Genomic DNA, 13333 nt, shown 5'->3' with positions numbered 1-13333 from the left:
ATTCTTAATCCTAGAGTACAACTTGGTGGAAGTCGGCTGTGTTTTCCGCTTCCATTTGAGAGCTACCAAGCATCTAGCTGATGTTATGATATCACATGTTAGTTTCTTGGCTAGTCTGGGCAACCTGTAAGGGAGTAACCCCAGTAAAATGGTTTGGAGGCAGAAGGGAATGTCTGTATCAAACAAACGTTGGATAGGATCGTGGGCCAAGCACCAGTACGGTTGTAGAAGTGGGTATTGCCAATAAATGTGAAGCAAGGTACCACAACTTCAGAAATGCCAGCAGCGATCTATAGCTGAGGGATATATGGCCTGAAGGCGGGAAGGAGTCATGTACCAAAAAATAGGACTCTGTACGTATTTTACTTACAAGAGTACAAATAGAGCTTTTAGCCATCTGGACCATATAATCCTTCACTGTTCTATAGAGAGTTCCCCCCCAAGAGCTTGTTCCCAGCTAAGCATGCACTTATGTTTACCCTGGGTGTCTACATTATACTCATTTAATAACTTTTAGATATCCAAAACTAGACTCTTTTGTGATGGACCAGCAAGGACAGTGCTCTCAAACAGGGTTAATTTAGAAAATTGAAGGTTAAGAGCAAAGGATAGAGCATAATGATGCAACTGAAAGTAACCAAAAAAAGCTCTATGGGGTCTGTCATGTTTCCCTCTGAGTTCTTCAAAAGATAATAATGTTCACATTACAGAGTTAACTAGATGGCCAAAGTGGAATAAATTGAGAGATCATTTGGAAGGTAAGGCTATCTGGAATCTTAGGGTGGAGGCATTTTCCTAAACACAGGCATTTAAAAAAGTCCCTCCATTGTCACCATGCAGACTACTATCAGTGTCTAGTCCATCATAACTTCACCCCTATACATCAGTAATTGGCTGGCCTAGGAACCACTAGAGTGGCTGCAGAGGCAATCACTCGATAAAACACCCGTCTTTCATGTACACCCCACTGTCAGTGATCATTACCCAGGAAAGTGACCACCCCAACCCTCATACTGAGCATGATTTATGAGAAGATACTGCTGGACTTTATAAACAAGGCTATCCCAGTGGGGAAATTTCACTTAATCTCTTGTCTGTGAGATTCAACAGAAGTAAAAGAATAAGTTCTGCAAACTGATTTAAATCTCCCTCTTAGACAGGTGTCATCGAAACAGGTGTTCCCCAGGTTTCTCAGTGACAATGGTCCCTAGAACAAATAGAGAAGATAGCTCTCACTAGAGGGGCCACAGACAGTCATAATTACTTGCCACTCTCTGTCTAAAAATGAAAAAGAGATTTTGCTTTGAGATACACTTTAATGACTCATGGCCAGGGGTCAGGCTTGGAGACCAGTAGAGAGGCTCCCATCGACCATCTGAATAAGCGAGCAAGCAGGTCACCCTGGTCGGTGACACGGGCTCACCTGAAGTGCGGGGTCTAAGTACTAACAGATATTCACCAGAGCTTCTCATGGTGGAGATGGGTTTTGCTGCATGTTAGTACCAAGTCGTGGTCCTCAGGATCACCCCACCAGCGGATGAACAGGCTAGGGTCCAGTAGCAGATATAGCAGGTAGGCATGAGACAGAAGTGTAGTCAGTAAACAAACCAAAGGTTGGTAACAAGTGTTTGCAGGCGGGGATCAAGCAGAAGCATAGTGGAGGAGCAAGCCAAAGGTCAGTAATGAGTGATAGCAAAGATATGAATGGCAGAAGGAGTGACAAGAGCAAGATAATGACTTGGAGAGAGCACAGTAATCTGGCAAACAGGAAGTGCAGAGACATGGCTTAAATCTGGAAGTTCATGGAAGGAGCAAAGAGTCCAAGGTTCATGAGAAACAAGACATAAGGCAAGGTTGTCTAAGCCAGCCTTTTTCAACCAGGGTGACCAGGCACCCTGGGGTGCCTTGAGGTTTCTTCAGGGATGCCTTGGCAAAATGCCTAAAAAATGCCCAAAAATTGAATACAAGCCGGTGTGTGGGTAAAGGATGGTAAAGTATTTTTAGTTACACTAGGTCACAGGTTGTCATTGTGCACCATTACAACCTTCTAGCTGTCGGTGTCCTAACGACCAATGGCATCAGTTGATAAGGAGGATGTCAGTTGCCTGCATAGCATCCATGTTTGACCCTCCCCTGCCCCTCCCAATCAGCATTGGGGTGACTGGAGAAAAGCTGAGGGAGAAGAGAAACACTCTTCTAGTCAGTATCAATTTGCCAAAGTATATTTGCTTTGGAAGAATAAATCACCTCTAACGTGGGGTGTCCTACTTGGACTTGTGGATGTTGCTGCATTATGTAAAACTATTAGAATATCTTTTACATTTTAGAATGGGGTGCCTTGAGACTGTCCATAATTTTTAAAGGGTGCCTTGGCTGAAAAAAAGGTTGAGGAACACTGGTCTGAGCAATCAATCAGGGAGCTGTCCAGCATCTCAGGTGGCTCAGCGAAAAGATTTACTGCCAGACACAGCAGAGGTCCTACTGTAGATTCAGGTTCAGGCCCTGATACAGAGGAGGAACGCGTACTCTCTCTTCAATCTTTGCATAGACAGGATATTTAGGTTTGCACAGGACACTGGTTTGCCAGCTGAAGAGCTTTTGTCTGAAATGCATAAGCAGCTTTATACCTGATATGGTCATAAAATAAAATATATTTGGATCCTGCAAAAGCATGTTGGAAGTTTTTACTCAGTAGAGCTTTAGCTATACTTCTTTAACTCCTGTTCTGGTTTGACACAGATGGCCTCTTGGGAATTACAGTGCTTTTCAAAAGTATTCGGCCCAATTGAACTTTGCGACCTTTTGCCACATTTCAGGCTTCAAACAAAAAGATATAAAACTGTAATTTTTTGTGAAGAATCAACAACAAGTGGGACACAATCATGAAGTGGAACGAAATTTATTGGATATTTCAAACTTTGTTAACAAATAAAAAACTGAAAAATTGGGCGTGCAAAATTATTCAACCCCTTTACTATGAGTGCAGTAAACTCTCTCCAGAAGTTCAGTGAGGATCTCTGAATGATCCAATGTTGACCCAAATGACTAATGATGATAAATAGAATCCACCTGTGTGTAATCAAGTCTCTGTATAAATGCACCTGCACTGTGATCGTCTCAGAGGTCTGTTTAAAGCGCAGAGAGCATCATGAAGAACAAGGAACACACCAGGCAGGTCCGAGATACTGTTGTGGAGAAGTTTAAAGCCGGATTTGGATACAAAAAGATTTCCCAAGCTTTAAACTTCCCAAGGAGCACTGTGCAAGCGATAATATTGAAATGGAAGGAGTATCAGACCACTGCAAATCTACGAAGACCTGGCCGTCCCTCTAAAATTTCATCTCATACAAGGAGAAGACTGATCACAGATGCAGCCATGATCACTCTGGATGAACTGCAGAGATCTACAGCTGAGGTGGGAGACTCTGTCCATAGGACAACAATCAGTCGTATACTGCACAAATCTGGCCTTTATGGAAGAGTGGCAAGAAGAAAGCCATTTCTTAAAGATATCCATAAAAAGTGTCATTTAAAGTTTGCCACAAGCCACCTGGGAGACACCAAACATGTGGAAGAAGGTGCTCTGGTCCAATGAAACCAAAATCGAACTTTTTGGCAACAATGCAAAACGTTATGTTTGGCGTAAAAGCAACACAGCTCATCACCCTGAACACACCATCCCCACTGTCAAACATGGTGGTGGCAGCATCATGGTTTGGGTCTGCTTTTCTTCAGCAGGGACAGGGAAGATGGTTAAAATTGATGGGAAGATGGATGGAGCCAAATACAGGACCATTCTGGAAGAAAACCTGATGGAGTCTGCAAAAGACCTGAGACTGGGATGGAGATTTGTCTTCCAACAAGACAATGATCCAAAACATAAAGCAAAATCTACAATGGAATGGTTCACAAATAAACATATCCAGGTGTTAGAATGGCCAAGTCAAAGTCCAGACCTAAATCCAATCGAGAATCTGTGGAAAGAACTGAAAACTGCTGTTCACAAACGCTCTCCATCCAACCTCACTGAGCTCGAGCTGTTTTGCAAGGAGGAATGGGCAAAAATTTCAGTCTCTTGATGTGCAAAACTGATAGAGACATACCCCAAGCGACTTACAGCTGTAATCGCAGCAAAAGGTGGCGCTACAAAGTATTAATAAAAGTTTGAAATATCCAATACATTTCGTTCCACTTCATGATTGTGTCCCACTATTTGTTGATTCTTCACAAAAAATTACAGTTTTATATTTTTATGTTTGAAGCCTGAAATGTGGGAAAAGGTCGCAAAGTTCAAGGGGGCCGAATACTTTCGCAAGGCACTGTAGCTATCCTATCTGTCCAGAATGCTGAAGTATGTTACTCAAGTGGAACAAGGAAGACACTTGGTAAAATGTCTTCAGTTATGCACACTAAGCCCAGTTTAAATGTGATTAACTTGCAAACAAGGGCTGCTTCATTATTTAAACAAAAGAAATAGGAGCCTTTAAATCAAGGATGTCCAACCTTTTGAACTTCCTGGGCCACATTGGAAGAAGAATTGTCTTGGGCCGGACATAAAAAACACCAACAATAAGGAAAGTTAACAATCACAGATATAGATAATCTACCTATCTTAGTAATAATTCTAAATTTTTTTTTTACTTTTTTTTTTATTATAAAAGTAAAAGAGTATATGTGGTGTGGGGTGCGCTAAACAACAAATAAATAATGAATATATAACATATATCTATGTGTGAACCAAATCAACAAAAGTAAATATATATAACATATATCAATCTGTAAAACCAATTAATAATGCAAATCCATTGGTGTATAAACATAAAAGTTCATAAGTGTCCATAAATATTTTGCAGGTGAGTAGAATTGTATTCTATCCGAATAATACGTGTATCCACCACCGAGTGAAATTCATCCTTACCAAACGGAAATAAATAAGGTGCAACTATATTTTCTTGTGCTGAAAAAATATCCAATCTCCTTGTGAACAAACACCACGTGTAAATCACCAAGAATTAGCCTCTTACCAGATGGTAATAGGTATGCACTTGTTCAGTGAAACCACCGCCTTGCTTCCTCTTTAAAATCCTGAAGTGGGATGTAGAACCGCTCTACCTTTCTTTCTCCACTAGATGGCAACGAGTACCAGCAAGAAACACAGCCTCATCCTTCTTTACAAGCTCACAAAACCACCGTGTATTAAAGGAAAAAAGAGGGCTAATAGTGTATTACCCTTGAGATTTATTCAAAAAACAGTTGATAATGCACTTACAATTAGATGTCTTGTATTCAGCATAAACATAGGCATACGAATTCCTGCAAAGGCTTGCGGCCGGCTGCAGCACGGACCGCAAGTTGTGTGTGACGTGTGCGCCTCCTAATCTGACCGGTTTCTTCCCATAGGACTTCTACTGAGACAGGAGTACTGGCGCATCGTCACTTCCGCTTTATTTATACAGGTGGAAGCAGATTGTCTAACTTCCGGTGTCTGCAGAGCAGGTATTATAAAACATCGATCCATAGCACATCCTGGTGACACAGGAAGTAAACACTTCACTTCCTGTCTGCACAGGAAGCAAACACTTTACTTCCTGTCTGCAGAGCAAGTGTCTGCAGAGCAGGTATGCTTTGGAACTTCTGGCTGATAGCAATTTAAGGCAAATTACTTAAATATGGGTAACTTTCCTTGTGTTAAAAGGAATGTATAAAAACATACTTTATTATTTGTTAAAAACAAATGTATAAAAACATCGATCTATAGCACATCCTGGTGACACCGGAAGTAAACACTTTCCTTCCTGTCCTACAACACACTGCTTTAGGAGCGTAGTGGGAAAGGGGTGACACCGGAAATAGGTGTATAATAAAATGTATTGAACTATATTAAACCATATGCTCCAATACAAATTTAAAATAAATGTTAAAAGATAACTAAAATATAAAACCTGCCAAAATATATGTGGGGATCAACAGTTATTAATGTGTGCGTTTATGTCCCACTCTATGTTGAGTCCCCGGGGTCTGGAGCAGCCGAGCTCATATATCCAGAAGGTTTCCCTCCTGGATATAGACCTCCTCAGATTGCTCCCCCTCCAGTGTGGTGTATATTTCTCAATAACGATGATTTTTAACCTCTTGGGATTTTTTCTATGACATTGGGCGAAGTGTTGGGATACACTATGCCCAGGAAAAGCTTTGTGTATGTTGGTCAGATGTTCTCCAATACGTATGGCGGCAGTACGTATGGTTCTTCCAACATACTGGTAATTGCACTCACACTGTAAAAGGTATAGAACCCCTTTCGTATGGCAGGAAATAAAATTTCTAATGGGGTACTCTTTACCTGTCACAGTTGAATGAAATGTATTAGTCCAGATAGTTTGAGCTTCTTTACACACTCTGCAACTCCTGCAGGGAAAGAAGCCCTTCATATCAGGAAAAAATTTTGGGATGGTAGGAGGATCAATGGGATTGGGGGCTACCAGATCTCGTAAGTTCTGTGCCTTCCTGTAAATGATAGGTGGAACTTCTGGTAGCATGGGTCCTAAAATTTTATCTTTCTGTAGGACTCCCCAGTGTTTCCGGAATACATGATTTAGCCACTTGTAGTTTTGTGAGAATCTCGTAATGAAAGCAAATTCAAACTTGGAACTGGTTTTTCCTGGGTTCTGAACTTTCTTAGGTTGTATCAAACTTCTTTGCTCAACTAACTCCAGGGTCTGAATTTCTTTCTCTAGCACTTCTGGTTTGTAGCCTTTTTCCAGAAATTTTTCTTTCAGGACCATAGCTTGTTTCCGGAATACTTGGCTGTCGGTACAATTCCTTCTGACTCTTCTGAATTGTGATTTGGGTACAGATCTGAGCCAGGCTGGATGGTGACAGCTGTCCAGGGCTATAAAGCCGTTCCTATCAGTCGGCTTATAATAGGTATGGGTGGAAAAACTGGAACCTAACCTGGATATGACTAGGTCCAAGAAGTTCACTGAGGTCTTGCTAAATTCATAAGAAAACCTGATCCCCCAATTATTACAATTCAGATCTCTCATGAACCTTCTCAGTGAATCTTCTTCTCCCTGCCATATTAACAGCGTGTCATCTATGTACCTTCTCCACATAACCAGTTGCCTGGGTCTGTTGGAATAAATGTTTCTATCTTCCCACAGTGCCATAAATAAATTGGCTAAGCTGGGGGCAAACTTGGCCCCCATTGCTACGCCCATTTTCTGTAGGTAGAACTTTTCGCCATAATAGAAATAGTTGTGCTCCATGCCGAAAATGAGTAGATCCAGGATGAACTTCTTCTGGTCCATCGGTATTTCATAATCAGTGTCCAAGAAAGTGCATACCGCTTCATATCCTATCTGGTGGGGTATCACGGTATATAAAGACGTCACGTCTGCCGTGACCAGCAGTACGTCTCCCTCCACCTCTAATTGTGTCACTTCCTGGATACATTGAGCCATATCTTTAAGATATGAAGGGGTTTCTTGGACCAGGGGTTGCAGAAAGTGGTCCACATACCTTCCAATCCTGGAGGTAACGGAATCGATTCCGCTCACTATGGGCCTCCCAGGTGGTCTAGTGAGGCTTTTATGTACTTTGGGAAGATAATATGTGGTCGGAATCCTGGGAGCCAAAGGTACCAAGAATTCCTTCTCTTTTTTGTTTATAATACCTTCCTCGTAATCTTTAGTCACTATTTTCTCCAACTGTTTCTTATATTTGAAGGTGGGGTCTTTTTTCAAAACTTCATAGGTGCCATTATCAGATAACAACCTCTCCATTTCTTCAGTGTATTGTTCCTTATTGAGAAGAACGATACCCCCACCTTTATCCGCCGGTCTTATCACGAGGTTTTTATTCTCGCAAAGGGATTTCACACCTTTTTTCAGATCTCTCTGCGGTTGTGATTTAAATTCCTTCTCTTCCAATTCCTTTAAAACTAGGTCCTTAAAAATGGTCACATGGTGACTCTGTACTCCTTGGGGGTTAAATAAGGAAGCATTCCTAAGACCTGTTGGAATGGAAGTGGTGGATGTATAAGAAACATGATTTCTTTCATAAGCATTGGACAAAAAGTGCCGCTTGACATTCAATTTTCTCACATACTTGTGGATGTCAATAAAGGTTTCGAATTTATTCAATTGTTTTTTTGGAGCGTACTTGAGCCCTTTATTGAGGGTATGCTTTTCGGAGTTCGTCAATGTGATCCCACTGAGATTAAAAATTCCATTGGTTTCTACATTGAGCTTCCGATTGGATCCCCCTCTACAGCCCCTTTTCACTTTTTTCGGTTCCCTTTTTTGGTACCCTGGCCTAAAAAATTCTTCTTTTTGGCACTGATTGGAGTCTTCTGTGGAGGTGTTTCTCTCCGATCGTTTCTCTCCTCGTATCTCTCATGTCTAAGAGGCTCATACCTGTTATGAGAACCAGTAGGATAAGGTCTAGGTGTATGTGGAGTGTCCAAGTAGTTTCCCATGTAATCTACCTGCACTCTTCTTGGAGATCTCGATCTGGAACGTCTCCAAGTCCTTTCAAATGAAGGATGACGATTTCTTTGATCCCTTGATCTTGAACGTCTCCGCGTCCTATCAGATGAGGGATGACGATATTCGTATTCCCTCCTATAATCTTGTACTTTAGGACGTCCTTTTTCATTATCACCTTTCCCTTTATTTTTACTTTTTTTCTGGTTATTAGATACATTTTCTTTCAAAGGCTTGAGCTTTATATTCTCTTTCGGCTTTTCTTGAGAATTCTCACTTCTTTTAACTGGCCTACTAGGTTCTCTAGAAGTAGAGGCTATAGCTTCTGCTTCACTGGCTCCTTCCTCCATAGGGGCCAGTTCACCATTAAGGATCTCTCCTCCTTCTAGAGCATTTTGCCATTTAAATACTCTAGAGGTTTTATAGTCCTCAAGATCTCTAAAGAACTTTTTCCTCTTCTTGATCTTTTGTTCTTCTTCCTCCATCGCCATAATTTCTCTCAACTCGTGATTGTAAATTTTATACGCCTCCTCCTGCATGGAGGGCAATAATTTTTCTTTTATTTCCAAAATCTCCTTATTTAATTTCAGTACTTTTTTTCTCTTCTTGTCTATTAAAAAATTTAGGAGGCTCATGCCGGCCCCGTTTCATCTCAGACTCCTTGGGACCATTTTTTCTTCCACATATTTTTCTAAAAAGGCAATATCCCATGAGGCATGTATTTCCGCCACCATCACATTTTTTAACCTCATAAATACACCTCTTAGATCGGAAACTTCCGATGGTTTTTTATCAAAAACCTCTTCTATTGCAAGTTTGCGCTTGCTATGATACTCAAAGATATCCATCTTATACTATCTGCTGCAACTCAATAAGATATTAAAGAATGTTGTAAGGGGGGATGGGTGCGCTGAAGCTGCTCCCGGTATTCAGTGCTTTTGAATATAGATAAATGTATATGTGGTGTGGGGTGCGTTAAATTGCTATCAGCCAGAAGTTCCAAAGCATACCTGCTCTGCAGACACTTGCTCTGCAGACAGGAAGTAAAGTGTTTGCTTCCTGTGCAGACAGGAAGTGAAGTGTTTACTTCCTGTGTCACCAGGATGTGCTATGGATCGATGTTTTATAATACCTGCTCTGCAGACACCGGAAGTTAGACAATCTGCTTCCACCTGTATTAATAAAGCGGAAGTGACGATGCGCCAGTACTCCTGTCTCAGTAGAAGTCCTATGGGAAGAAACCGGTCAGATTAGGAGGCGCACACGTCACACACAACTTGCGGTCCGTGCTGCAGCCGGCCGCAAGCCTTTGCAGGAATTCGTATGCCTATGTTTATGCTGAATACAAGACATCTAATTGTAAGTGCATTATCAACTGTTTTTTGAATAAATCTCAAGGGTAATACACTATTAGCCCTCTTTTTTCCTTTAATACACGGTGGTTTTGTGTGCTTGTAAAGAAGGATGAGGCTGTGTTTCTTGCTGGTACTCATTGCCATCTAGTGGAGAAAGAAAGGTAGAGCGGTTCTACATCCCACTTCAGTATTTTAAAGAGGAAGCAAGGCGGTGGTTTCACTGAACAAGTGCATACCTATTACCATCTGGTAAGAGGCTAATTCTTGGTGATTTACACGTGGTGTTTGTTCACAAGGAGATTGGATATTTTTTCAGCACAAGAAAATATAGTTGCACTATTATTTATTTCCGTTTGGTAAGGATGAATTTCACTCGGTGGTGGATACACGTATTATTCGGATAGAATACAATTCTACTCACCTGCAAAATATTTATGGACACTTATGAACTTTTATGTTTATGCACCAATGGATTTGCATTATTAATTGGCTTCACAGATTGATATATGTTATATATATTTACTTTTGTTGATTTGGTTCACACATAGATATATGTTATATATTCATTATTTATTTGTTGTTTAGCGCACCCCACACCACATATACATTTATCTATATTCAAAAGCACTGAATACCGGGAGCAGCTTCAACGCACTATCAGCGCACCCATCCCCCCTTACAACAAAAGTAAAAGAGTAGCAATTCTCAATAAATTCTCACTGTGCTCATCAGATATTTTTGTTTCTAATGTTGCCCTTTGTGTACTTCATCCTTGAAAATAGTTGCTCACAAATATAGGTGCTGCCGGAAACTGATATGGTTTGATTGTGAAGAATGGGATTTTTTTCTTTGGGAAGTAAGCTTATGTTGGGCGCCCCTGCTTTAGTTCCTCTAGGGAATATTCAAAAACATCAGAAAATATAAATACAAAGTACAGTGCCAACATAAAAACACAATTGCTGGGAATTTCAATGTGATGGAGATTCGCCCGAAACAGGCAAACCCATTAAAGATTTGGTTACTATGCCATTGGAGTTTCCTCTTTATTTTGAGGTACATGGTATACCAAGGTTGTCACCACTGCACTGCTCTGTTTGAATATTGGAGGCTTGCCTGTTTCGGGGGAATCCCATAAGATTGGATCCATCTATCCCAGAGGACCCCATCGGATATCTTCACCACATGCTCATTTGACCCACCTTAACCGGGGGTCATGAGGTTCTGGTAAGCAGGCACCCCTTCCATTTGGTGCACGCGGTGATCAATTTTTTACAGCTTCATTGCTTTCTTTCTGTGGTGTTGGACTATTACCTACAACCTTGGACTTTTATTACCTGCATTTGTTGGACTTTCCATCACATTGAAATTTCCAGCAATTGTGTTTTTATGTTGGCGCTGTATTTATATTTTCTGATCTTATTTTTATGTACTGGCAAGCCTTCGTGATTCAACTTTATCTTTGTATCCTGGGTGTGACCAAGCGCGGCTGGTTTGATCTATTTAATATTCAAAAACATACATACATTAACGACTGGACTTTGCGCATCTTTGTATCAGTGCCTAATTATTTATTTATTTTTTGGTTGCAGAAAGAAAAGAAGCTGGACTGTTTGAACAAATTACCAAGACCCATGGGACCATTATTGGGATAACCTCTGGAATTGTCTTGGTCCTTCTCATAATTTCCATTCTGGTCCAAGTCAAACAGCCCCGTAAAAAGATCATGGCCAGGAAGACCACGTTCAACAAAACCGGTTTCCAGGAGGTTTTTGACCCACCCCACTACGAGCTCTTCTCCCTCAGGGACAAAGAGATTTCTGCCGATTTAGCCGACTTGTCCGAAGAATTGGAGAACTACCAAAAAACGAGGCGCTCCTCTGCTACGTCTCGGTGTATTCACGATCATCACTGTGGTTCGCAAACGGCCACTCTGAAACACAGCAGGACCAACCTGAGCTCCATGGAACTTCCGTTTCGCAATGATTTTGCCCAGCCGCAGCCTATGAAAACATTTAACAGTACCTTCAAGAAAAGTACGTACGCGTTTAAACAGTCCCACGACTGTGCCGACAAAGGCATCGAAGACCGAGTCATGGAGGAGATCCCTTGTGAAATTTACGCACGAGGTCGAGAAGATTGCGCTCAGGGTTCAATATCAATTGACTTTTAACCTCTTCACAGATTTAAAAAAAAAATGAAGGTTTCGTTAAATAAAAGTGATCTATTTTTGAGACAATCCTCAACAAAATTACAGAGTTTTTTTCTAGAGACTTGAAGTTGAGACTAAACAAGGTGTGAAGAATTGTAACATAAAGCTCTCTATTTTTCGAGCAGGGATCACCATAAGTGAGCGTTTGCATGGCATCGATAATCTGTATTATTAGGATTCTATATAAACTGCACTCACCGGTTACAGAAGAAGACACATGGATTGAAGACGTCATTATGAATTCTTTGTACTTTTTTTTTTTCGTTTGGCCTTTTATGTTTTTACACTTAATAGAAGTTTGTTTACCTTCCAACAAAAAAAGTTCTAGGATTACTCATGGTGCTACAGTAGTGGGAAAGAAGTTAAAACACTGTCTTTAGTTACCCATTGCCAAGAAGCTCACAATCTACCCATCTTGTTTATTGTACTCAAACAAATTGGCCCATTTGGAGGTTGATGAGTGACAGATACTCTGTCAAAGGAAAATTGGTTTAAGACACTGGATTAAATCAAATCAATATTTTTGAGGAACTGTACCGAACATGTATAAAAATGTATAAGAAACTTAACGTCGAGCTGTTACTTCTATGAAAGTAGACGTTTGTGTTCTGTATTGATATTCTCATACTTTCCAAACTCCGAAAATTAAAAATTGGAATATATATTAGGCCCCAGTCCTATATCCTAGGTATTCAGTCCAATCCTTGCCCTTAAATGTACAACACTAAACAGGTTAGGTTCACATTAAAACCCCAAGATAATGGTTGGCTGACAAAAGCGCATCCACTGTCCAAAGGTGACAGATTAAAGGAAAATTTTAATAAATCTATATATATTACAAAATTTCTTTTTTTTTTTCCGGGTGGGGGGGGGGGGAAGGGGGGGATATAAAGTCTTGTGAATTTTTTTTTTAAAAAAGAAACATTTACAATTACATCTATTTACAAAAAAAAAGAAAAAAATATCATGTGAAATTTGTATAAAAAAATAAACATTTATTTGACCACAACATGAGTGCATTTTTTAAAAAATGATTAAATAATAAACGTATTCAATATATAATAAACTTGTACAATATAGAACTTATACAAGTTATTTATATTTTATTTTTAATTTATATCATTTTTTTAAGTCAAAATGCAGAAAATATAGAATGGAAATTAATATAGCCTAGACCACATGTGTCAAACACAAGACTGAATCTGGCGCACCAGGCCATTTCATGTGGCCCTCACCTCCAGCTCTCATCCTCTGCTCACTACAGTATGAGCATTATTCCTCTCTGC

At 40.3% G+C, this 13333-nt stretch overlaps 1 protein-coding gene across 1 annotated transcript in view; it reads left to right on the top strand.

The window, feature by feature from the left end:
* Positions 1-12715, top strand: part of NETO2 (neuropilin and tolloid like 2) — a 102079-nt gene extending 89364 nt beyond the window's left edge. The window contains exon 9 of the mRNA XM_082269957.1: positions 11428-12715. Within this exon, the coding sequence (XP_082126083.1) occupies positions 11428-12008 (581 nt within the window). The 3' untranslated portion in view covers positions 12009-12715. The remainder of the gene's footprint in view (positions 1-11427) is intronic.
* The last annotated feature ends 618 nt before the right edge of the window (positions 12716-13333 follow it).

The sequence above is a fragment of the Pelophylax lessonae genome (assembly GCF_965119305.1).
Source record: "Pelophylax lessonae genome assembly, chromosome: 10".
NCBI classification, from domain to species: domain Eukaryota; kingdom Metazoa; phylum Chordata; class Amphibia; order Anura; family Ranidae; genus Pelophylax; species Pelophylax lessonae.
This window is presented reverse-complemented; position numbering and strand designations above follow the sequence as displayed.